Source organism: Engraulis encrasicolus, chromosome 3, assembly GCF_034702125.1.
Source record: "Engraulis encrasicolus isolate BLACKSEA-1 chromosome 3, IST_EnEncr_1.0, whole genome shotgun sequence".
NCBI lineage: Eukaryota > Metazoa > Chordata > Actinopteri > Clupeiformes > Engraulidae > Engraulis > Engraulis encrasicolus.
This window is the reverse complement of record NC_085859.1, coordinates 7,706,698-7,733,908: the sequence shown is the minus strand read 5'-3', so window position 1 is coordinate 7,733,908 and position 27,211 is coordinate 7,706,698. Positions and strand designations below refer to the sequence as shown.

Below are 27,211 nucleotides of genomic sequence, written 5' to 3'. Positions count from 1 at the left end.
GGGTCCCCAAATACAGTGAAACGGCCCTGCCAATACATTTATTGTATTGTGTACTGTTATCATGATGACCAACATACTGACTTTACATTTACTATTCATAATTAAAATGACTTTCATGCTGTGTGCGTGCGTGCGTGCGTGCGTGCGTGCGTGCGTGCGTGCGTGCGTGCGTGCGTGCGTGCGTGCGTGCGTGCGTGCGTGTGTATTGAATGACCCACGGCAGCAGTTACCTGTAGGGTCCTCACAACAGCTTCACTGATGATTCACCACCTACCCAAAACCCGGGGTAGAGAGTGTGTGTGAATGTGGTGTGGACTCTGTGCAGGAGGGTCATTGTGTCTCCCCTGATGCTGTAGAAGGCCAGAGTTCCTGCCCTGTGATCCACATACACTCCTATTCTGGAGCTGGCCACTAGAGGGAGTTTAGTCTTTTCATTATTGTGCCAGAAATTGGAGTAGGAGCTACAGAGGTACAGGCTCCAGGACTGATCATTACGTCCAAACCTACACTCATTACCCTTTCCTTTCCTTCTGATGCTTTTATATGACACTGCTATACCAACAAACTCTCCACTCCACTCAACCTCCCAGGAGCAGCGTGCAGACACACCCTCTCTACACAGCACCTGAGGATAAAGATCAAATCTGTCTGGATGATCAGGATATGATGGGGCCCCACGTCTCCACTCCACCCTCCTGTTCCCCTCAGACAGATGGAGGTGTCTGTGTGCTGTGTTTGGATCCAGAGTGAAGTGACAGGAATCTGATGGAGGAGAAGGCAGGACACAAACAGGGTTTTATTTGTGTGTGTGTGTGTGTGTGTGTGTGTGTGTGTGTGTGTGTGTGTGTGTGTGTGTGTGTGTGTGTGTGTGTGTGTGTGTGTGTGTGTGTGTGTGTGTGTGTGTGTGTGTGTGTGTGTGAGAGAGAGAGAGTGAGTGTATGTGTGTGAATGACAGAGAGAGGGAGTGCCATATGCCTGTGTGTGTGTGTGTGTGTGTGTGTGAGAGAGAGAGGGAGTGCCATATGCCTGTGCATGTGTGTGTGTGTGTGAGAGTGAGAGAGTGAGTGAGAGAGAGAGGAGGGGGGGTGTGGGGGGGGGCAGTGATCCACATACACTCCTATTCTAGAGCTGGCCACTAGAGGGAGTTTAGTCTCTTAGTGCAGTGTTTCCCAACCACTGTGCCGCGGCACACTAGTGTGCCGTGAGAGATCATCAGGTGTGCCGTGGAAAATGCTCGTTTTCAAAAAAAAAGAGAGAGAGAAAAAACGAATTCATTATTATCAGCAAATAATGCCTATATGTCATTATGTAGTGTCTGCTGTTGACTGGCGTCCTAATCATGTAATAATTCCTTATCACTAGGTGGCAGCAGGTAGCGAATTGCATTGTAGTAGCTATCAAAAGAAGGCAAATGCTGTGAGCTCGAGTCAATACAAAGAGAGTTACATTTCATTTGAATTTAGGACTACCGGTACTTGTACATGGGATGCAACGGCACCGATTCCATTGTGCTTGGTATGTAAACTTAACACCCTTCACAAAACAAGAGTGCAGACTATTGTGTTGGCCTGCGCAAGCAAACAGAGAACCAAGCAACATTTATGAGGGGAAAAAAGGTAAACGAGAGAGCCCTTAAAGCTAGCTACCATGTAGCTGAACTTGTAGCTAAATCAGAAAAGTCACAAAGTGGCAGAGAGGCTGATATTACCTGCCTGCAAAGCCATTGTAAATGAGATGCTTGGACCTTAAGCGGAAATAGCCAAAGTCCCACTCTCAAATAACAATTTCCAGACATTGATGACATGTCTGCTGACATCGAGGGTGGTTTTGGAAAAGATCCATATCCGTGAGAAATTTGCGTTGCAACTTGACGAGGCTGATAGTGGACACGCGCAACTCCTGGCCAATGTGCGTTTTGTGGATGGAGACGCAATCAGAGAAAACGTTCTATTTTGCAAGGTATTGAACAGAGATTGATATTAAACATGCATATTCATATTGTAACAGTGAAATCTTTCCTAAATATCGTTGCTACTGTCAGAATAAGAATTATTTTCTGTATTCCTGCAAATAGAATGCTTTTTGGACAGAATAACAATTTGTAAATAGTAGGCCTAGGCCTACTTTGAAGTTTATAGCTTCCTTAGGAAGTGGACATCTTAACTCATTGGCTGCCTTGGCCGTCGAATGACGTCATTTCAAATAGTGACGCCCCCTACCTTCGACGTCGTTCGCCGACAATTGCGTTTTTTTACAGCCAGGCCTCGAGGACGGTCTGACCTATCTTCTGTATGAATTTCAAGCCTCTAGGCATTTTCTAACTGTTCCTGTAGGTGGCAGAAGTGTCCTTAGGAACAGTCAAGGCAGGGCTTTAGCTCAGAGCAAGATGAAATGTCAAGACAAAAACACCCCTTTTTTACTATTATAATATAATCTCAAAAGTAGCATAGCAAAATCATTTTTGAAAGTAAAGCACCTGTGACAGTAGTCTACTTTCTTGCCCTCTGATTTTAACACAGGTAGGCTACTGATTTTAGTGTCAGAGCCTGACCAAAAAAAAACCTTCCTCTCATGACCAAAATACAATCCCCTGTTGCTATCTAGCTAGAAGGCATTGTAGCTAACTTGCCCAAAATACACCATGAGATGATCTGTGTGACAACCTTTCATTTTGGATAATGTGATCAGCCTACACAACATCAGGATGTTGCTTACAAAATATCATCTAACAGGAGAATGCACGGGACTAGTGGTGATGTGTCCCAACTGTAACTTGGGTATAAAGTTTGCTACGCTAGCTAGCTAGCTAGCACGAAATCGCTAACAACTTACAACTAAGCCTAAATAAAGGAGCCTTGGTAAGTCAACTATTTTTTACTCAATCCACAGTTATTTTTATGGATCTGTATAGTATGATCAGCTTACTGTATCATCAAAAAAGACAGGGGGGTTGCAGATTCTTGGAACAGAGTAGCCTTTGTGTCTGGTCAGATGCATTCGGCTCACATTAGAAAGCATTGCACTTAGCCTCAGACCAGCTAGCATTCACCACTCCAATCGGCTTGTGAAATGTTGGATGTGTGATCAGTACTTTATCAAAAGAAAATTCATTGAACAATATATGACAAGATCACTATAGCAGAACCATGATGACAGTAATCATCAATCTGCAAATTGTCCGCTCTGCCAAAGAAGCTGCAGTAAGCTACGCTAAGCGGTGCTGCCTGCCTACCTGCCTCCCTCCCCACAAGACACAACACGGTACTATTTCTGGAGGAAATAAACCAGCTGTGATTCGTTCTCCAACGAGGGGAGAGAGAGAGGGAGAGGGAGAGGTAGGGAGTTACCGGAGTTAGGGGCAACTGCTGTCATGATCCATGCTGCGCGCCAGCAACTAAACCAAAACACCCTTGTTTTCGAGTCCCCCCGTTATATTTCAGTATATTAGGTTGAAAAGGTCATACAAATGATCTTTTTGTTCAGGCTACAGATGACAGAAGACTGTGTAATAGCAGCTGATAGGTTTGGAGTGGTTAGGACGATGCCATTACGGGCAAAAACGTTTGCAGTTATAGTTCTACTTCAAATGGCGTTTTCTCAGCTTTTTGGCTAGAAAGCAGCATTTTGGCGAATTCCACTTAATTTCAACAGATGATTATGAAAGAACGGAAAGGGGTAGAGAGACACCGTTTTTTTCTGATGACAGATGAGCGTCTAATCTGTGTTTTGATAGGTATGGTGTTGACATAGACACAGAACTCAATTTTCTGTGAGCCTCCAAAAAACACCCAAAATGCTGAAAAATGGCTGGCACTCCGAGGTACTCTTTTATGAAAATGGCTGGCAGCCAATGAGTTAAGTCACTTTTTATTTGAAAGAGGAAATGTAAAAGATGATAAGAAAAAACACATTTTTGTGTTTATTTGATTGCTATTCAAGACACTTTTGAATGATTATATTATTAGGTGGCTACTATAATTTGTTTTCATTATTTTATCATTTTTGGTTGGTGGTGTGCCGCGAGATTTTTTGAAGGGGAAAAGTGTGCCCTGGCTCAAAAAAGGTTGGGAAACACTGCTCTTAGTGTGTCTGCAAGAGGAGCTGGAGAAGTGCAGCATCCAGGACACAGTGTGTGTGTGTGTGTGTGTGTGTGTGTGTGTGTGTGTGTGTGTGTGTGTGTGTGTGTGTGTGTGTGTGTGTGTGTGTGTGTGTGTGTGTGTGTGTGTGTGTGTGTGTGTGTGTGTGTGTGTGTGTGTGTGTGTGTCCAACTCACACTTTAAGAAGTCCTCTCTGGTAACTGGTTCAGCAGTAAGAGCCTGGCCATCAGACACTGAAACAGAAAACATCACATTGGTCTAAACATGAACACAATATGCTCCACATTCAATCAGAGCAGTGGAGATCACATGACACAAAGTGACACACACACACACACACACACACACACACACACACACACACACACACACACACACACACACACACACACACACACACACACACACACACACACACACACACACACACTCCTCATCCCCATCTCCGTAGTTAGGGCAGCATCTCCTGTGAAACAGACAGGTAAAGATGGGGGTGCACTCTGTACGGCCCTTTATTTGTGGAGTGTGGATTTAATACTGCACTCGTGAGGTGATTACTGCCAGTGCTGCTGACAGCTTCTGCAGGGCCCAGAACAAAGTCATCTGAAAGGACCCCTGCCCAACACATACAATGTAATGGGGACCCAATTCTGGGCCCCCTATCTGCCAGGGACAACATACCCGCTTGTAGACTTGATGTAAAATCAATGTGAACTCGACAAAACGTCTGAATTATTCATGCTACCTTCTAGAAAGGTTTCTGTCCCATGGACTGAGCAATGGAATAACACAGTGGTTCTTAACCTGGGGTGCTGGCACCCCTTGGGGATGCACTAGAGCAGGGTTTCCCAAACTGGGGTGCGTGCACCCCTGGGGGTGCGCGGCCTGCCATAAGGGGGTGCGTGAGCTGAATAGAGCAATGGTGGATATGTGTGTTTTTTATCCAGTATTAATGAACATTACGTTTTTAATTATATAATGAATTGTATGCTGGAATGGTCCATCTGAAATGTAGTTTAACTCCTAGACTATTGGAAATGAGGATTCCCTAAAATGACTGTGTATAATGTGCAGTGAATGCGCAGTGAATCCATACTTGTGTGGCCATCAGCACACCAAAATATTCGCTTAGGGGGTGCGCGAACCACATTGAAATGTACAAGGGGGTGCGCAGGGGAAAAAGTTTGGGAACCGCTGCACTAGAGAATACAGGGGGTCAGTGGAATTTTGTTTGTGTTGAGGTTGTGACAAAAATTATGCTTGCGAACATTATAAGCTAGTTAAATTAGGCCAAATCAGGACCTAATTGAAACATGTTTTGGTCCCCATGTAAAGTTATTAAGGTAGGCTATTGATTCATTTCTTGAACAACAATCATTGTAAAGAATCACTTAAATCATTTTTTAGTCCATATACACGTGTAGAAGTTTGGGTTAGGGGTGTGACTTGTCTTGGGCACAGGTAAGGGGGTGCTATAAGAAAAAAGGTTAAGAACCACTGGAATAACAAACTACATGTAAAAATGGTAATGAAAGCTCTGCAATAGATAACAGTGTCAAACAATGGTGAATGATTGTAATGACTGTATTTTGTGTTTTTTTTTCTGGCTATAGTATGGCTGACTGGTAGTGTTCATACACCACTATGCAATGTGTGTTGACTGAAAGCCGAGTTTGCTTTTGTTGAATATGTGAAACATTTTGTCGCTGTTGGAGCCTTTTGCACACAAAATGTTTCATTTGGACAATCTGTGTCACTGGTTATAATTGTGCGTTAACTGCTATGAAAATGTGTTTGTTTTTTGCAGTGGCTGCTGCTGTCAAAGCGTTCAGGAAAAACAGTAGTCTCTCTGTGCTGGCTCCCAGTAAGCTTCAGAACATGTCCAGGTTCTTCTGATTTTTTTGTTATTTTATTGATTACTGATCACTACAGCACCAAATACTTAAGGACTGATATAATTCATTTTTTGATATTGTTGCCACTTCAACTCAACTTGTGAATTGGGATTTCTCATGACTGTTCTGTGCTTTTTCAATTTCCGTTAATCACAGCAACTTTACCAAAAATAGACAACTTTGAATACCTGGCAAAGCAGTGGAAGAAAGTGTGTTCTTTTCTCTCCGTGATGCTGCTAGATATCTGACGTTGCATAACATCAACAGAAAATACGAAGCTGTGGTGACTGATTGAAATTGCAACACTGTTGAAGAAAGTGTGCTCTGTTCATAATAGGGCAAATCCTGAAGATCAGATAATTAACCTGAATAAGTGTGTGTGTGTGTGTGTGTGTGTGTGTGTGTGTGTGTGTGTGTGTGTGTGTGTGTGTGTGTGTGTGTGTGTGTGTGTGTGTGTGTGTGTGTGTGTGTGTGTGCGTGCGTGCTTAGCATGTTAAAACATTCATGTTGAAATTAACAGTTGTGGAGGCCGTTAGAGGTCCTCAGTATTGACTTACTGTCTGGTTGCAGGCGTTCCTTACTGTTTATTCTTCTGACTGGGAGTTCAGGATCAGTATCTGCAGACCAACACAGAGACACACATTCATCCACATGCATCTGACATCCAATGGCTTGGGAGGCCTGGGCATCATTGGGTACAAATAATGACACATAACTAACTGCCCCGACGGGGGGGATGTGTACGTTGCATCCCCCCCACTTTCACTGGAAGGCCATTCCATCCCCCTCACTTTTGCCCACTAAACATCACTAAAATAAATAACCATTTCAAATAAAATAGGCATATCACACGTTCTCCTGTCAAAGTAGGGATATTGAAAATGTTTGCTTTCGTTGTATCACTCTGTTTTCACTGTAGCCTTTTCCAGCGCAACAGTTGTGTCAATATTAGGCTACTACAGCTGTTTGAGAGCGTACTGGCGGCGGTGCTGACAGAGCACGCGGGCACAGCTTTTCATGCTGCATGCACGATGGGGGGGAAATGATACAATCGGTCAGAATTCCATAGCTTGCAAGTTGCTAATCAGCAAGAGATCATTCACAAGCGACTGGTAGCAAAGACAGCTCCCCAAAACTCCCGGCAGAATATAGACATGCAAGACATTGGTGATGGCAGAACATAACCTAACTTTAATTTAATGTCTTTAAAGTGCAATAGAAATTGTATTTTCGCCGAATGAGACGCCAATCTGGAAGAAAAGCATGAATAGAAGCTATGAACTCAGGTAGGAACATTTCCCCTCCTTAATCATGCCCACGCGCCGTGCAAGAAGTCTACCGCTAGCCTATTCGTCTGATGTATCATTCATGTTTACCGTTGTGGCTTTCTACGACTACGAGCATTACATTTTACTTTTCAACATCAAGCAAGAGCCAGTTTTCAGCTCATGTAAACTTCTGGTGAATAGCCTATGAAAAGAGGTTGTCTGACTGTGGTAAATTTAAAGTAAACAACCTTCATTCATTTTGTTGTTGCTCATTTGTTGCTAATGTCTGAGTTGCACATTACGCTGTGTTATGCTATGTTTACGCCAATGTGTTCGCGGCAACGCAACGCAGTTTGGTTGTTGCAAGCTGTGCTGTGGAATGTGCTGCTATGCTACATATTGGAAGGTCATCTCACTCATCTGTAGGCTATGTGTTTTCGCGTTTGAATTCGGGATTGCGCTCAGTGGACTCAGAGCCTGTTTGCGTTTGCTCGGATACGCAGTGGAGGTGAGACACCACGCCTGTCTGCCCAGCCATGAGACTAGTTCTAGATAGAGTTCTCAACGGGCCTGAAAATGTCAACCCAACCCTACCCGGCCCGTGGCTTTTAAAGCCCGAGCCCGATGTTACCCGACACATCACTGGAATTATCTAACCGAACCCGGCCCGAAGCCCGAAGTCGGGGGTCAGTTTCCCCACGTTATCCTATGGAGAATGACGGGTTGTGGTAGGTCTTTAAGGGCACTTAAGTGCTGTAAATTGCATAATCCACTTAAAAACCTAGTGAAAAGATATTTTCCACAATAGAAACATTGAAATGGGGAAACTTACATTCTTGCTATTTAAGCAGAATCATCCACAGCGCGATTTCAATAACCGCCTCGTGCTTCACCGCAACAACAATTTATCCACCTTTTTATTGACTTCTAAATGTAGGCTTACTACATTTCCATCCCGAGTAAGCCTATCTGATTAAATGTAGGCTACGTGAAGTTGCCCCTCCCTCGTTTGTTCATATGCGCGGATGAGATGGAAAGCCTGGCTGTGCCAAACATTGTTTAAAAGTTTCATAAAATGTTGGTCTAAATACTAATTTCTAGTGGCACCTGGGCTACGGTTGGTGCATTGATCAGCCATATAGCAAAAAAGACATAGCCGAGGTGAGAGGATGAGATCTTCCTCGGCTGGCGAGCGCTCCGCATGTGTGTGCGCGCGGTTCCTCCCCTCCCAAGACCCGACAGTTACTTATAAGTCAATTTGAGCACGAAAACAGCAAAGACAAGGTGATATTTCATTCAAACAGGGCCTACACGCTCCAAATAAAACATTGGCTGGGGGGATTTTCAACCAGACCGCAGCACGAGCAGACAGTCAGTGTGAAAAGCCAAGTCGGGGAAAATCGCCGTCTTTGCTGCCGCTCGCTTATAGGCTAAGTGCATGATCTTGAAATAGTGAAGTGGCATATCGCAACAGCACATGCGGATTAGCCAAATTATATGCAACAAAGTCGCCAACAAAGCGTGGATGTATGTTTAATACGCATATGCCAACGTTGTGTGAATACGGGGAAAGGATAGCCTAATTGGAAAGCCACTGTCCTTTCCATAGTAGAAGACCGCTTCGGTTTCGTTTCACCTCATGGGGAAAGCATCCATGCACTACATTTGCTGTAGCCTATAAACATAAAGTTAGCGATCAAACTAAAAAAATATTGGTTGTTGTCATTACAGCATTTAATAGGCTACTATGGCTGTTGTTTAAAATAGCCATTGGATTGCCAACCGTCCCTTGTATTAAGAAACAAAAGTATGGTTCCATGAGCTGACATGGGACTCAATGTCGTTATAATTGCATCGAAGATTTTTTTCTCCCGTTTTTATTCGTTATGTAATTGTAGCCAATGTAGTTTTTCTGTGCGTTATGGGACCTCTGTCCAACTCATCATCGCTGTGATGTCATGTTTTGCGTCCCGGTACCTTGTGATTTACAAATTAAGAACTGCGCAACGTTGCATGCAGCAGCCTGCCAGATCTTCGTTACGCAGGCCTACATAGGCTATATTTAGATAGATAGGCCTAGCTTTACTGACCCATCAAGGGGAAATTCGCCATGATTCACGGTAAACAGCAGAACTTACTTTTTTTTTTTTTCACTGGGCGGAAAAGACTGAGCCCGCGGACCGAACCGACCCGAGCCATATGCTTATATTTTCCACCCGAACCCGGCCCGAACCCACGGGGCCCGTCGGGTTTGTCGGGCTGACCCGACCCGTTGAGAACTCTGGTTCTAGAGTTGTGAGAGAGTGACACTGATCTGCGCACATACCGTCACAGCATTATTCAGACAATACTCGAGCTTGCAAACTGACAAGGGCTGGTCATGCTGCAACATCTTTTTTTTGCCTACAATTTTGTTCATTGATAAGACTTTTTTCCGGTGTTCTGTGTATCATTTCCATAGGACTATTAAAAATAAGTTACATAGGCCTACTGTAGGAGTGCAGATCTGCTCTTTAATCAATAATAGTTTTCAAACTGGTGCAGTGAAGTGTTTTTCAGCCAAGTTGCAAGTGTGTTGCCTGCGTGCGTATTAGGCTATAGCCTTCATTTAATATCACAACTTACAACAACCATCACATTAGGCTTAGTAAATATTTGCTTTGTAGCAACACAGTATATGGCAACATTCACTATGGCATTAGAATGGATGAAACAGATAAATGATCGACTCGTTGAGGGGCTGGTTGATTTTGGGGGCAGATATTTGACTCTTGGGTTGACAAGTTAATTTCCAGTGTGTTTGAGTGTATGTGAGACAGAGTGTTTACCAAATGAAAGCAAAACTTGGTGCAAGGCAAGCCCAGCAGAGAATTTAGTCATGGATAATGATTGCTTTCCAGAGAGTTTGGTTTTTGAATCATATAGCTGTGATACATACAATTTACTGTGATGCTGCATATAAACCAGTATATGATGTACTTGCAAGAGCAATTTGTGTCTGTACAAATACATTATGGTATATACGAAGGCCTAGGCATATTGAAATTGGCGCGCGGGGCGGGGGGGATTGGGGGCTATATTTCATCTGAGAACACCCCCACTTTTTGAAAGCTGGATACACCCCTGACTGCATGAAGTTATAGTCTAATGTAGTAGATAATATTCATCCAGCTCACATCCATCTGTAATCTGTGTCTTTTAGTTCACAAAGACAAGAATGTCCACGTGTGTTGTTGTCTAAATGCCAAGTGTGTTATTGGCTCGGTGTGTGTGTGTGTGTGTGTGTGTGTGTGTGTGCAGGCGCGGAGTGGCCATCGGGAGATCGGGGACTTGTCCCGGTGGGCCGCGGCCGCGAAATATTTTACAACGGCCGTATTGTGTTCTCAGCCGGCCCCAAAGTGTTTGGCCGCATTGCATGCACAGTTGGCCCAGCGTCGGAACTAATGTGAACTAGCTACAAAACTATTCTCACTTGCTTAGTTGTTGACTCAACAGTATATATGGGTAGATGACGTGACGTGTAAATTTTGCTGTCGCAGGCTCTTAAAATTAAGTAAATTCATGCTTTCAAAATTGTCAATGCTTTAAATGATTAAACTAATGTCGTTGTTGTGAAAAAGTAATGTGTAATAAATCCAGAGCTTAAATAAGTATACTTAATTTTGAGTCAAATGTCACATTTGTCCTATGGTGTGACTGAGGCAAGCCTGGTTCTCCATATTAAAACATTTTTAAATAAATAATCAATGCTCAGTCATTTGTCTTAACAACCCTGGCATGTTTTTCAAGGTGTCTATTTTAGCAAGTGGCAATGCTTAATTTTTTTCCTGTTTTTCTGAGACCGTATGGACTTGTGAAACTTTGTCGCAGAAAATAATGTCCTGTGGTGTGATCATTTTTTTGGTTAATTCTGTGGATAATTATCTATTGTTGAAGCTCCAGCGGTACATAAATTGTGACTTTAGACCCTTAAGAAGCCAATGGCAAGGGTGGATTTTAGATTTTTCTCTCAGAGTTCTTCAGTCAATCAATTATGTTTTGCTACCACAAGATGTATTAGTTTTGTAGTCCTTTGGTGTGACAGCCATAAAATACATTTTGACAATAGTGTATATTTTTCACATTTTTTTCTTATGTAGATGTATGAAAATGCATCTTACTAAAGGTGAAATTGTATTTCAGTTGGCAACAACATGGCTTTAAATTAACTCAAAAGCTCAAAAGTCCTATGGTGTGATGGTAAAAGTCCTATGGTGTGATGGTAAAAGTCCTATGGTGTGACACTTTGGAGTATCACACCAAAGGACAAACAGGTCACACCAAGGGACTAGATATTTGAGAAATAGCTTTTAAAACAACTGGTAGTAAATATTTTTTTTGTTTTGTTGTTTGACTAGATAAATATTGTGTATTCAAATTACTTATTCCTTTATTGGCCTTTGGAATTTATACTTTGATGCATTGTTGATGAATATTTGCTGTTGATTTTAGATACTGTCAAATGATATAAAATGTCATTAATGGTGCTTTGAAACCATAAAATATAACGTAACAGTGAAGGAAAGATCAGTGAGAGAGTATATAGAGGAGTATAGATGAATAAAGTATGCTGCGGAGAGCTCAATATACAGCATAAATGTGCTGTCCAGCTTGAGATACCAAACAGGCACTGGCCACTACACACTACAGGTTCAATGGTGTGACAGTCATAGCATACCTACAAAAGTGTGATGGTCATGCCAAGGTCACCCTTCAGTATGAGCCTTATGAGCTCTGCAGGTTACATTCAATGACCGCATGGCTGTCATTAAGAGTTACGATAGGCTGATAATCGACGATTCAAAGACTTATAAGTGTAAAGTGTAGGTCCATATTGACTACAACATTATATTATGATCAAAAGACAAAATAATCATGTTGATATATTTGTTTCTGGCTCAGTTTTGCATTTCTGTCCTTTAGCGTGACATGAATGTCCTACGGTGTGACATGTTTTAAACGCTCAAATATTTGTTTGAGCTAAACAATATGTTTGATAAACACTGAATATTGCATTAGGGAAGAACAAATTATCGTCCCTGAAAAGTTAGTATGAATTCGGACAATTTTGAACATTTAAAAGAAAGATATCCCTGTTTTTCCTCGAGGGTTTCTAATAATCTCACTTCTAATGGGGAAAAAAATACTTAAATGGTAATTTCTCATTAAATTAAGACTTTAAAAAATTGCAATAAATATGAAGAGTATAACAATGTTCATAAAACTCCATCAAGCCATTTCTACATTACTTAATATATTTATTTCTTAACGTCACACCAAAGGACATATTTTCAGCAAATTGCTTTATCAACGTAAATAAATAATCAATGAATAGACCAACATTGTGACCACTTGGATTTTTTGAAAGATTAATTGCTGCACTACGTAGACATATACTTTTTTCCCTCATAAACAATGTTTTGTGAAAAAAATGTTTTTTGCTGCCTATCCGTCATCTACCCACATACGTTTACCCAACCGCAATACCTCAGTGACGGTGTCAAACACTAAATTGGCCACACCCCTTCTCTACTGATAATGTTCATACACCGTAGATCGCGGAAGTTTACTAGATCTTAGTAACATAGTTTCGTTTTCAGTATTTCAAGAACCTGTGATATTTAGATTGGTTACCAAGGAACGGAAATATTAGTCAGTTGTGATTTATTTTCCGATTTCCACATGACTGTTACAGTTTACAGTCTGCCACTCCAGATTCTCTTGTTCTGTGGTTATTGACTTGGGTTACGAACATACTCCACCAAGTGGTAAGGAAGTGAACTGCAGCTAAGCAGGAAAATACGTTGTACATGTTTTGATGGCATTGGTTTGTTAGAACTAGAGGTATATCTCATTACAGTCGAAATAATGGTATATCAAACATACATTTATATATGGCACATTTAGGATGTAGCCTATGTAATGTCTGAAGAAATGGAACAAAATAATTACCACACAAGAAGATTCTGATGTGAGCAGTGCTGGGTGTGTAGCCTAAACTGTGGATTAAAATGTAATAGCAAGAAACAAAGACATTTGCTGCGACGAAGACAGCGTTTTAAGGTAGGCCTACACCGTTTGGTTATACATTTTGTTGACTTATGGTTGTGCTTTGAAGTAGCTAGGTTTGGCTTATTTGCTGCATGGTGGGTTTATTGCACAATGTAGACAGACTTTTTGTAAACTATAGGCTACTATACTATATTTTGTAAGCCTACTCTTCTAAAACTCAAAACTTTGTGCCCATGCTCATCCTGTCTTCCTTAAACGATATTTCAATTTCAAACTGTCAAAATGACAGTGGAGTGCACATTTGCATGGAACAGTAGTGTGATGTAGCCTAACCTAGTAGGCCTATGAATGCTTTGGACTGTGATGATGGCTCCAGTGGTGTAGTCTACTTTTTGAAGTGGGTATACTGTATATTTGAGCATTTTTTTATGTGTACTGTATACATTTGTGCTATTGTAAATAATGGATCAATCCATTTTAAGTGGGTATACTGCAATCCCTGACATTTTGAAATGGGTGCGTATACCTGCGTTTTACATAGACTACACCACTGGCTGTGCATTTCATCAAGGTGTAGGCTAAATTCTCCAATTCAGGTTGATATTTTGACTACACTAATGTTCACATGTAGTACGACTGCAGATTTCGTGGCTTTTGTCTTTTTGGTTAGGAAACCATGTTGTTCGCTTTGTTATTTTTTTATTTTTTTATTTTTTTTTTTAAAGAGGGCCGCCAAGGGGAAAATTCTCCCGGTGGGAAAAGGTGGGCCACTCCGCCCCTGTGTGTGTGTGTGTGTGTGTGAGTGTGAGTGTAAGTGTGAGAGAGAGACTCACATTCTATGTCCGAAGTGATTTGTTCCTTAGTTGCTGTTTTGAGATAAAGAACAACATAGAGCATTGTCAGGAGTTACATGAAATATATAGCTGTTGGATAACTTGTTGAATGTGATTTCATGACCAACCTGCTGCTGATATCTTGACTAGTTCCTGCTTGAAGATTGAATCTAGTTTCTCCTCCACCTGCATCTTCAGTGCAGACACAGATTTCTTCAGGGGCTCAAAGAAGTGGCTTTGGCTGAAGGTCCTTCTGGTCACAGCAGTGCATGGATCACCAGCGATGGACACCATGTTCTGCACAGAGAGCATAAAACTTGGAAATTGGGTAAGGGATAATGTATTGTCCACAGGTTTTGTTTCGCCCTTGAGGTAATATTCTCCTGATAGTCTTCTGTAGACAAAATACAGTATTATCTGTCTGTGTACAAATAATTTATCATAAACTGTTTCTTTTTTTGCCATTTCAAAGCTTGCACCCAGAAAAAACAGTTGTTGGAGTGTTCATGATTCAAAATGTTCTCAATTAAGAATTAACAGTTAAATAATTGAGTATTCATAAATAATGTATGGGTAACTACAGTATGTGGACATCTGATGTCACCATCGTGTCACCAGCTAAAGGGAAGTGATAAAAATCAACATTATATTTGAAAAGTATCAAGGTGTTGTTTACCTTGAGAAAGTAAATGGGATCCTGTGTCTGCGAAAGCTGCTTCATCTCAGCATCTGTCCTCTTCAGCTCAGCAATCTCCTGCTCCAGTCGCTTCAGGAGTCCTTCAGCTCGACTCACCTCAGCCTTCTCCTGAGCTCTGATCAACTCTGTCACCTCAGAGCACCTTCTCTCAACGGAGCGGATCATCTCAGCAAACATCCTCTCACTCTCCTCCACTGCTGTCTGTGCACCAGACTGATAGGACACACACACACACACACACACACACACACACACACACACACACACACACACACACACACACACACACACACACACACACACACACACACACACACACACACACACACACACGCGCACACACACGCACACACACACAAAAACACACACACACACACACACACACACACACACACTGGAACATTGACAATGCAGTTTTAAAATGACACTAAATGTCCATGTTTGTTTGTGAAGTTTGTTTGCCAAACAGTATTAGAGCCATGCTTGTGTCAGAGCTCATCATAGCTACAATCTCACTGCATGACTAGAAACCTGCTGCAGATTGTCTTCTCCTCTGGTCAGTTCTCACCTTGAGAGTCTCCACAGCCTTCCTCAGCTCCTGCAGCTCCTTCTCCTTCAACTGCATTATCTGCTGGCATCTCCTCTGGCTCTGCCCCAACCCCTCCTGGAACATCAGGATTCAACAACGTGCACAATGAGAAACCCATCGCTTGGCACATCCATGTCAATCACACCATGTCTGATGCCAGCCATGGCCTAGTGTTTAGAGAGTTGGTCTTTCAATCTAGGGGTTGCCGGTTCGAATCCCCCCTGACCTCTCCCTACATCTCCATCCATGGCTGAAGTGCCCTTAAGCAAAGCACCTAACCCCACATTGCTACAGGGACTGTAACCAATACACTGAAAAATAATAGTTGTATGTCGCTTTGAGTAAATGAAAGCGTCAGTTAAGCGCAATGTAATGTAATGTAGTAATCTGCTGATATCCATATTTTCTTTTTACATAATTTGAATGCATTGCATGGCTTCTTTGTAATCTAAGTCCTGGATATGTACATGTTATACAGGGCCAGATAAAGGGTGACTGCTTAAATTATTCACACAAAGCTCCTGCTGTTAAAGTTGCTCTGAAAAGGACATTGTTGATGCCAGAGCACATTCTGAAGGGCATTTTACCCTGACATTCTTGCACATGTTGAAAACTTAGACCTAATTTTACTTTGTTTTTGTAATTGACCCGTTCAGAATCGACATGAGACAGAATCATGAATGCATGCGCATCGTTGACTCAAACACACCAGAGATATTTTAAGGGTATTACGGGAGACTCCGCTCTTCTGTGTGGTACTGCAATCTAGGGGGAGTGCAGACTCCGTTCAGAATAAATGGGCTGCGCTCTCTCGACAGCGGCCACTAGGTGAACTGCAGGCATGGGTAAAATAGGGAGTGGGTAGGCTGTATGTAAAACTGGCTGTGAACACACACACGAACAGACAGTGCAGACCCTAAAGAGAAAAAAACCTGCCGTTCTGAAGCGTGTACGTTGATTACAACAACAAAAAAAGATTCCGAAAAGTACACTTGTTATGCTATTTTGAGAGGGAGGAGGCTGTTCCAGAAGCATAGGAAATGTTTGTTGCTACAAGACTGACTGGACTGAGGACATTGTCAGGAATGCCCAAGTCTGTGGTGCCTGAAGTTAGCATGGCCATCCGTTATCTTATTTTGGAAAAAACACCTGTCGAGTTTCTGTAGGCCTACAAGTGAACGGTGCATCGTCGATTCTGCTACAACGATGCGCACACAGCCAAATTACGTCATATCTGTTTACAAACTCTAAAGGGATCAATACACATTACACATAAATTCGGAAAACTGACATTCTGTTGGGAACATTTTAAATGTTTACAAAACTACTATTTTTATGTATTTAACCCTAAAGCGACCAACTGGGGTCATTTATGACCCCGGGCACATATTTTCATACACCATTTCTGCAATTTTCATCAGAAAAACTTGTCCTTCTAGGAGTTTGTCAATACATATGTTGTGCATGTTGTGAGATTTGGACCATCTATATAGGATTTATAATCAAAACACCTCTGGGGTCATTTATGACCCCGAGAGGATCCATGAGATACTCAACATTATAATGTCCATTGTTGTTGAAATTTTCAAACTCGGTTTTGTATTTTGTGTCTTGGGGCATTCCATGGTCAACAGACCTGAAATATTCATAATATAAACATTTATAGTATTAAAATATAATGTATTATATAAATAAATAGGGCACCCCTGCGATAGCCAACGAAGCATATTGTGAGGGCACCCAGGTAGCATTTCCTCTGTTATTGGTTCATATTTGTGTATTTAATGGCACAGTGGTCCTAGACACATGATGTGAATATGAAATGGAAGTCATCCTGATGAACAAAGAGGGAGGAAACAAGTCATCAGTGTAGAAATCAATGGCGTTTTTAGAATTTTCCTTATTATATGGCTATACAAAGGCTGAAGTATCAGTTGAATATTTTTTTTGCTCTAATACATATGGAAGACACCTTTTCACAGCTACAATGTCCAGAAAATGTTTCAGAGAGTTTTTGAGTGTGCATAAGGTTATATGTTTGAGACATGGTTTTGTCTATGTAAATTACCATATTCTCTGATCTTGTGATTTCATGAACCCAGAAATGTTGAGTACCCTAATTTTTTATTGAAGAAATATCATCTATGGGCCTAATGGATAGAATTTAGCTTGGTTTCCCAAAGTTTCACTTTGAGCAATTTCCATAATTAGCATAAATATACTGTATTATTATGGTAAGACTACTACAAGTGAATAGGCTAAAACATGTAAATGATAGATATCACCATGAAACTTTCTCAGTTGATTACTGATGATGAGAGAAGAAAAAAATGTATTGGATGTTTTTTGTATTTTGATGTTTACATATGCAAATGAGGGCATACATCATATTTAGCATATACGTATGTAAGTTTGACCAATTTTTAGCAAAACAATAAAATGTTCAAATTCACATTTTTTTGCTTTAGATGAGGGACAAGTATGTGCAAGATGTAAATAAATTTGAATGAACCCCAAAAACTAATTTATATAGTGGTATTTCTATGTAAACTCCTTGGGGTCATAAATGACCCCGCTCGGTCAGATTAGTCGCAAAAACAGGCCGGTCGCTTGAGGGTTAATAGACATTGCACATGACTCAAGCTGCTTCTGAACCTGTAAATGGCACAGTATACTGTACAGTAGGTCAGAGGCTACACTGTAGTTGGCCTGTAAATGTTTAACAGAATGAGACATTGGATCTTTTATCTAAGAAACACACTCTACCTCAAAAAGGGAATAGTCCCTCCATATTCAACATGGTACATGACATAAGGGAAGCTGAGCATAGAAAAAGTAAATCTATCCATAAAATATGAAAATTACAGTAAAGCCACAACTTACCTTTTTACAACTCCACTCTGCCGTAGCCGTGATCGTGTCGTGACCTTTATGATCGTCCATCGTACACAGATAGCAGATGCAACTCTGATCAGTGCGACAGAATATTTCAAAAACCTTCTTATGACGGGGACAGATCTTCTCCTGTAGCTGGCCTGTGGCATCAACCATGGTGTGATTTCTACCTGTAAGTGCATTATGAGCTTTCAGATGAGTGTCACAGTATGACATCAGACACTCCAGACAGGATTTGACAGCTTTGAGTTTTCTCTCGGTGCAGGCGTCACACACTACATCTTCAGGTCCAGCATAACAGAGAGCAGGGGCAGCAGCTTGGATGCTGGTCTTCCCGAACTTCTCCACCATTTCAGCAATTAGAGGGTTTTTGTGGAGGACAGGCCTGGAGTCAAAGTTGTGTTTGCACAGGGGACAGCTGTATTCTCCTTTACTATCCTCCTGATCCCAGCAGCCCTTAATACACCTCATACAGAAATTATGTCCACATGGAATTGTCACTGGATCTCTCAACAGTTCCAGACAGACTCGACAAGTGAAGGAGTCCTCCAGAGAATATGCTGACGCCATTTTGTGACTCTTCCAAACACTAAATGCACACTCTGAGAAGCAGCAGCAGAAGAGTGACAGCTGACTTCCTCAGCACTTCCTCAGAACACTAAGGAGAAGCACGGGGAGGGTGGGGCTGGGGACTGGCCAATCAGGATCATTCTTGTTATCAGGAAGTGTAAAGGTAGGACCAGAGAATGTCTAACCAAAGAGCTTGGATATATAATAAGAGGAATCGAAACACGCCCATTCAATGCAAAAGCGTGTGCTCAAAATTTGGTCTCCTAAGGGGGCGTTGTCCCTCCTTCTTCTTCTCTTTTCGTGGTGTTTGCACAAGACGTGCGCTACCGCCATCTACAGTGCTAAGGGGACTCCCTTTATTCTCTACCTCAAGACTCCGAAGGTCTCCTAATCGAAGGTCTCCTAAAGGGGCGTTCACCCGACGTAAAGTGGATACCAGAAAAGAACCCGCCTGCTTTATCTCACTCTCATATACGATTCTCTGGTCTAACCTATGAGAACGGTATTTCTCATTCGGCGAACGCAGCCAAGTGAAAGATGAATGGGAGCCTATTGGGCTAAATGGCTCAGCAGGGATTTGTGACGGTTCAGTTCTCTGGTTTGTAAAGATGTGTGCACATTCTGTACCTTATGGAAGTTGTATTAGAAGTGAAGTTAAAGGTTCCTTGTATGACTTTGATCTCCCAAAGACTTGTTAGTTTTGTCCTGCAACACGCTAGCATTCGGCTAATACCTGCTGGCTGAGGAATCTCTGCGATTATTCACGACCAGAGCTGACGACAGACGTACTCTGACTGATCCTCGCAGAGACATCTACGGTCACACACCTCAAAACCCCACGACCGTCCAACACGTTAATTGAAGGTGGCCAAATTCTTAAGGATGAGCGCAGTCATTTCCTTTACCCCCTTTACACTTACCTCTTTTCCACCACCTTAAATGCAATAAATAACAGGTGTCCACACCAATCAAACATAACTTAAACACATCGACATCTGAAGTCAGACTTAAAGGGACACTGTGTGAGATTTTTAGTTGTTTATTTTCAGAATTAATGCTGCCCATTCAATAATGTTACCTTTTACATGAATACTTACCACCAGCATAAAATTCTAAGTATTCATTATGACTGGAAAAAAATGCACTTTTCATACATGAAAAGGGGGATCTTCTCCATGGTTAGCCATTTTGAATTTTCAAAAATAGGCCATTTTTAGCTGCAAAAATGACCCTACTTGGACCATACTAGAAAATATTTGTTTATTACTTAGTAAACTTTAATGTAAAGATCAAATGTGGCAATAGGCAGCACAGTTTCAATGAGCAGCATAGTTGCAGTACCTTTTTTGACCATTTCCTGCACCCTTTAAAACTACAAAATAAATGGCGAAGTGCCGTAAAGTCGATTGTCACGTGTTATGTCATTGCTATAGTTTAAATAAGGGTAATTTTCAAGAATCTAACACTTGACAAGATGCAAACGTGTGGGCAAATGTTTTCACTTACTCCTATCTATCGAACGCGACTTCATCATTTCCAGGGAAAAAAATACATGGGCAGATACAATTATTAGAAGCATACAGCCCCATTGGAACCCATTCATTATTTACTTGGCTGCGAGAACATAGCTGCAGTGCCACTCCTGGCCACCAGCCTGTGACCATTCTCATAGACGTTCTCTGGTAGGACCAAGGAGGATGGGTGTGGTCAATCAGGTGTGTGCAGCACATGTTAATGTGACATCCAAGATGAATCCATGTGATGTAAGGATCTAAGCTGCAATCCAATAGCAGCCATCCCTCTTCAGGAGACGAGGAGAATGAATGGAGTCACACCCACACACCGGACCTCATCCCACGTTGTTGCATTGGTGACACGTGGTATGATATGATTTATCTTGGGTACCATATTAAAAAATCTTTGGTGACGTTTCTCCAAACTTGCAGAGTTCAGTTACAATCCATGTGGGCAGGAAATCCAATTCAGCGGATTTCAGACTTATACATAACATAACATTCAGCAGACACCAAAGTGATTTGCAAAAGGGGACACATACAGCAAAATACTAGAGAGGGTGGGAGTGTACACCAACATGCAGTAGGCCTACATAATTCATGCAATACAGAGTAGAGAACACTCTCCACATACTGTACACCCTCCCACCACCAATCTGTTAATGTGTAACAGTCATAAACATGGTCATAAGCAGTGTGGTCATCAACCTTGTTTCTGTATTAGTATTCAAAGGCAGGAAATCCAATTCAGCGGTGCATTTCACCCTTATACTTTCAGCAGACACCAAAGTGATTTACAAAAGGGGGCATAGGCAAAAAATAGAGAGGGTGGGAGTGTAGACCAACATACAGTACTTACACACAGTGCTTATCGTCCTAGGCTGGTATTCATAGACAGAATAGTCTCCACACCCCCCCACCACCAATCTCCTTCCTTGTTCATGTGTAACAGCCATAAACATAGTCATAAGCATTGTGCTCATCAACCTTGTTTCTGTATTGGTAGTATTCAGGGCTGGACTGGGATCTGAAAATTTTTGACGCCTGAGGGCCCAGTGCCTATGCCTCTATCGGTATATCGGTATCGGTATTCAAAGGCATTTCTCTAGTCGTGTGTATACACACTCTGCTATAGGCTATAGGCACTATATTGTCGTATTTTGTTACACTGCTATAACAGTCATAAGCAGTGTTTGTTGTCATTGTTACTGTGAAGTCATAGGCAGTGGGTTGTTGTTACTGTGAAGTCATAGGCAGTGGGTTGTTGTTACTGTGAAGTCGTAGGCAGTGTGAAAGGCGTGCACAGATAGGGACGTGGTGGTGCTAAAGCACCTGCCCTTTTGCCCTATTGTCCTCTTTGTTACGGTATTATAACATAGGCAGTGGCAGTGTTTAACATAGATAGTGTGTGTGTTGTCTGTATAGTCATAGACAGTGTGTTTGTTGTCATTGTTACTGTGAAGTCATAGGCAGTGTGTTGTTTTTTTAATAGTACAGTGTGTTTGTGGTTGTGTCATCAGAAACAGGTTCTTGAGAGACAACACTTTGTGTCTGTGTGGTTGAGGGTGTGTGTTTGGGTGTGTTTGGTTGTGTCACATCACATCTACATTGCCTGTGTTTTGCGCATAACTGTAGATGGAGGTGTGTGTGTGTGTGTGTGTGTGCGTGTGCGTGTGCGTGTGTGTGTGTGTGTGTGTGTGTGTGTGTGTGTGTGTGTGCGTGTGCGTGTGCGTGTGCGTGTGCTTGTGCGTGTGTTGCGTGCAGCAGAGTCAACTTCAACATTCTCCGTTGAGTGGACAGTTCTGCTCGTCAGTTTAATTACGAGGTGCATACTGTAAATCACTCATATAAGTATATAAGAATTAGAGTCAAATTCAATATTCTCCATTGAATTTGACAGAGACAAATTCAACCCTGTCCTCTAAATTAACACTGTCATATTCAGCACTGGAGCAGTCCTATTGCCATGGACAGGTCTTCTCGTCTTGTCACAGTATAATTATGAGGTGCATAAGCCCCCCATTGGCTTCAGAAGTCTTCTGGTCATATACAGGAAGTATAATTCTGATGGCCATAAGCCAACCCACACCCCTCATCCTCAACTGTTCCTCACCCCATCACTGCTTGATAATGATGTTTCATCTGAGAGAGAGAGAGAGAGAGAGTGTGTGTGTGTTTGCGTGCGTGCGCGTGTGTGTGTGCGCGCGCACGTGAGAGCTCGTGCAACGGTTTCATATAAAACCACGCCCTTGAAGAGCTATGCATTGGCCATAGGCGTTTTCCACATTCATGGCGAGAGCTTAATTTAGGTTACAGGGTCACAGGGTCAAGTCCTACTTCTCCTGCAGGGAACATTTATGCAGAAACTACACCAAAAAGAAATCACAAGTACTGTACCCTAATGTTACACATGTTCATTCCAATACATTTACTTGACTTTAATTTCATTCTTCACAATTAAAATGACTGCAGCGTTAAATTTAATCTTCACAAGTGGTATATTTATTGCAGTGATAATTTCATTATGTACATCAATATTTGACACCAGTTACAAACACATAATTGACCCCACCATCCACATCCTTTAAATTCACTCTTCACAATTAAATGGGAACTCTCACGTTACAAGCTAAATTACACTGCTAATGGGGGTTAAAGGTGCACTGTGTAATATCTTTGGTGGTTTATTTCCAGAATTCATGCTGCCCATTCACAAATGGTAACTTTTTCATGAATACCTACCACCCCCGTTAAGTTATAATACTAACGTATTAATAAGTGTTAACACATTGAATACAGGCGGTGCTTACGGAATTATGTTGTACAATGCCGACGTTCTAAGCCATTTTTGACATTTTTTTAGTCACAGCATATTATGTGATTGGGCCACTGAAACATGTTACAGCTTGTTTGAAAGTGGAGACTTTGCCCTTTGAGTCGGTGAAAAGCTGTGTGTCTCTACGAGCTTTTAATTGCCAAGCATACCTAAGTTAAACCGAGGCGGGTTTCTCCTGAATTCTGCAAGAATCTGCAAGAGATTTTTGTGAACCAAGAGCTGTTTCAGAATGTCACACCTTTAAACAGGGACCAGTTGGTATTGATATGAAATTAACTGGCACAAAAGCTCAGTTTTGTTGTCCTGCTTGTCCTACCTTGACACACCTCCTGTCTGACTACCCCAGCCAATCGAAACATGTATTTACATCCAGGGGTTCACAACAAGGTTTGGTAAGCTATAATATCTTTGCACACACAAAAGCGGTCTTCAGTCACATGCGGAAGGTGGATCAGGTCCCGAAAGTAATTTAGCCCAACCTCGGTAACAAAATCCAATAACCCAATGCCTGTTCCATATCTGATCCATGGGATGCAGTGTTTACGTGGCCACTTATGCTATTAGGCTAGCATCTGACTGACAGTAAGCTCCCCTGCAGAAAATCTTGTCATTGTCATGGGGGAGAAAACATAAACAGAGTAAACGATTCAATTTATCTGGAAGGTGATCAACCTTCAAAATCCCAGGGTATTGGATCCGATTACACTTCGGGGATCATTTTGGGCAAGGATATTAGCCCCTGAAAGTTTAAGGTACCGTAGGCTAGCCAGCATCATAGTCCACCACCATAGAGAATCACAAGGCTAACAGGGCTGCAAGCTGAGCATCATTGCACAACGTCAATGCGGGTTACTTTACCCAAAGATTATTTTAAATCATAATAGACCGTCTGCTTTACCTACAGTTACTGCTCTGCCGTTGCGATTAAAATTAAAATGTCCAAATCGTGACACAAGCTTTTGACTGCCATTTTTGTCAGTTGTATTCATCACAGACCTCCCAAAATCACATATATTGTGCATTAAAGGGTGTAGATTCCAAATATGCGTTGTTGGTAGGCTACTCAACGTGTTAATAAGTAGTAATACTAAGTATTCATTATGACTGGGAGAATTGCACTTTTCATACATGAAAAGGGGGATCTCCATTGTCTGCCATTTTGAATTTCCAGACGTAGACATTTTGCTGAAAACCTTACCGTACTTTGGTCATACTACTTCACTATTTTCTAAAAAATCATGAAAAGATCACATTTGGCTGTAGACAGCACCATTTCAATGAGCAGCCTAATTGCAATACCTACTCTGGCCACAATCTTACACAGTGCACCTTCAAACACTTGTAGTGTCAGTTGCCAAACAAAAAAGAGCAATCGTATTATTATCTTCATTAATGCTTGCTACCAATTACAAACGTGAAACAGCAGCACCACCACCTTATCAATCCAGAAACAACCCAGACTAAATGCGAGATTGGATGTTTAATTTAGTCTGGCCCCAATGAATGATACATCCGAAGATTGTTGATGATCACAATCCATTGTCTTTCAACCCCTAACTGTGCCTATAGCCAATGCTTTGACCAATCAGCGCAATATTTCATGTTGCTGTGCTTTCCCCCAGCATTGTGGGGTTCATCGCCCTCAAAACCCCGCCAGCTCTGATTCAAAACATCTCTGCGTTGTGAATGGTTTGCCAGATTCAGGGCAACAACATCAACAACATGGGTTGTGTGTGTATGATGGAGTTAGTGTGTGTGAATAGATCTGATGTGTGTTAGTGATGTGTTTCTACAGTGTGTGTGTTTTCTTTCTGTGTGTGTGTGTGTGTGTGTGTGTGTGTGTGTGTGTGTGTGTGTGTGTGTGTGTGTGTGTGTGTGTGTGTGTGTGTGTGTGTGTGTGTGTGTGTGTGTGTGTGTGTGTGTGTGTGTGTGTGTGTGTGTGTCAGTGCGTGTGTGAATGAGTGTGCGCTAAATGACCCACAGGAGCAGCATTTACATGTAGGGTCATCACAACAGCTTCACTGATGATCCATAACTTAACCCAAACCCAGGGTAGAGTTTGTGTGTGAATTTGGTGTGGACTCTGTGCAGGAGGGTCATTGTGTCTCCAGAGATGCTGTAGAAGGCCAGAATTCCTGCCCTGTGATCCACATACACTCCTGTTCTGGCCAATGGAGGGAGTTCAATCTCTTCATTATTGTGCCAGAAATGGGACCTGTGGACGCTCAGACTCCAGGACTGATCATTACCTCCAAGCATACACTCATCACCCCCTCCTTCCCTGCTGATGCTTTTATATGACACTGCTATGCCAACAACCGCACTCCACTCAACCTCCCAGTAGCAGCGTGCAGACACACCCTCTCTACACATCACCTGCCACCACTTATCAAATCTGTCTGGATGATCAGGATATGACTGAGGGACCCCTGGTCTGCACTCCACCCTCCTGTTCCCCTCAGACAGATGGAGGCGTTCGTTTACTGTGTTTGGATCCAGAGTGAAGTGACAGGAATCTGGAGGTGAAGACAAAAACAGGGTTTTATCTGTGTGTGTGTGTGTGTGTGTGTGTGTGTGTGTGTGTGTGTGTGTGTGTGTGTGTGTGTGTGTGTGTGTGTGTGTGTGTGTGTGTGTGTGTGTGTGTGTGTGTGTGCGTGTGTGCGTGTGTGTGTGTGTGCGTGTGCGTGTGCGTGTGTGTGTGTGTGTGCGCGTGCGCGCACGTGGGTGGGTGTGTGTGTTTCCAACTCACACTTTAAGAAGTCCTCTCTAGTCACGGGTTCTGGTTGAGCAGTAGGAGCCGGGCTAACAGGCACTTGCTCAGGTTCAGGAGTGGAGTTCTTATGAAGTGACACCACACAAGCTAACACACACACAAACACAGACACACACACAATCTTCATCCACATCCTCATCCTCATCCCCCTCCATAGGGCAGCATCTCCTGTGAAACAGACAGGTAAAGATGAGTATGCACTGTGTACATCCCTTTGGAGTGTGGATTGATAACTGCATTTGCGTGTTACAGGTATCGATCACAAATCTAGCAAAAGCTGTTCAAGCTGTTCAGAATGCAGCTGCCAGGCTTCTTACCAGGACAAAGAAGTGTTATCACGTCACTCCTGGTGTAGCCTCACTGCACTGGCTCCCAGTAGGCTTTAATGTCAAGGTCCTTCTGATATTTTTTATTTTATTGATTATTGATTAATAAAGCTCCAAACACTTAACAGGCTCTGCTATAATTCATTTTGAGATTGTTGCCACTGTTACTCAACTTGTGAAAATAGTGTGATTTTCCTTCTTTGTGTGTTTTTGGAATTTCCGTCAATCACCACAACTTCACTGAAAATAGACAACCTTGTACGTGGCAAAGCAGAGGAAGAAAGTGGGCTCTTCTCCCTCCCTGATGCTGCTAGATATTTGAGGTCGCAGGTCAACACAGGAGAGAACACAAAAGGTAGTTTATGTTTTGGGAAAGTTGCGGTGACTGGTTGAAATTGCAATATCAATCTGAATTCACAGGGACAGCTAAAGTTGTATTTGGCAATATGGCGAAATCCTAAAGGGTCTGATTACTCATTGCATATTTACCCAAAATGGACAACCTTGTACCTGGCAAAGCAGAGGAAGAAAGTGTGCACATGGCTCTTTTCTCTCCATGACGTGGCTGAAATAATGTAGAAAAAAATAGAAGGGGGAAACCCCCCACCACACACAATATGGTGTGTGTGTGTGTGTGTGTGTGTGTGTGTGTGTGTGTGTGTGTGTGTGTGTGTGTGTGTGTGTGTGTGTGTGTGTGTGTGTGTGTGTGTGTGTGTGTGTGTGTGTGTGTGTGTGTGTGTGTGTGTGTGTGTGTGCAGGCCCCTCTTACTGTTTGCGCCTCTGACTGGACTGACTATCTGCTTACCAACCCAGAGACACACATTAACCTACATGCTTCTCAAATGATGAGGAGATATTGACATCATG

The 27,211-nt window shown here is 42.2% G+C and overlaps 1 protein-coding gene across 1 annotated transcript; it reads right to left on the bottom strand.

Moving 5' to 3' along the window:
• Nucleotides 1–241: 241 nt before the first annotated feature.
• LOC134446497 (tripartite motif-containing protein 16-like) lies at nt 242–18,895 on the bottom strand. The gene is made up of 9 exons (XM_063195864.1): nt 18,314–18,895; nt 15,410–15,505; nt 14,821–15,054; nt 14,273–14,441; nt 14,145–14,177; nt 6,511–6,609; nt 4,779–4,789; nt 4,274–4,322; nt 242–762 (listed from the first exon to the last, which is right to left on the bottom strand). Exons 1-9 carry the CDS (start codon nt 18,893–18,895, stop codon nt 242–244), a joined length of 1,794 nt encoding a protein of 597 aa, XP_063051934.1.
• Nucleotides 18,896–27,211: the final 8,316 nt, after the last annotated feature.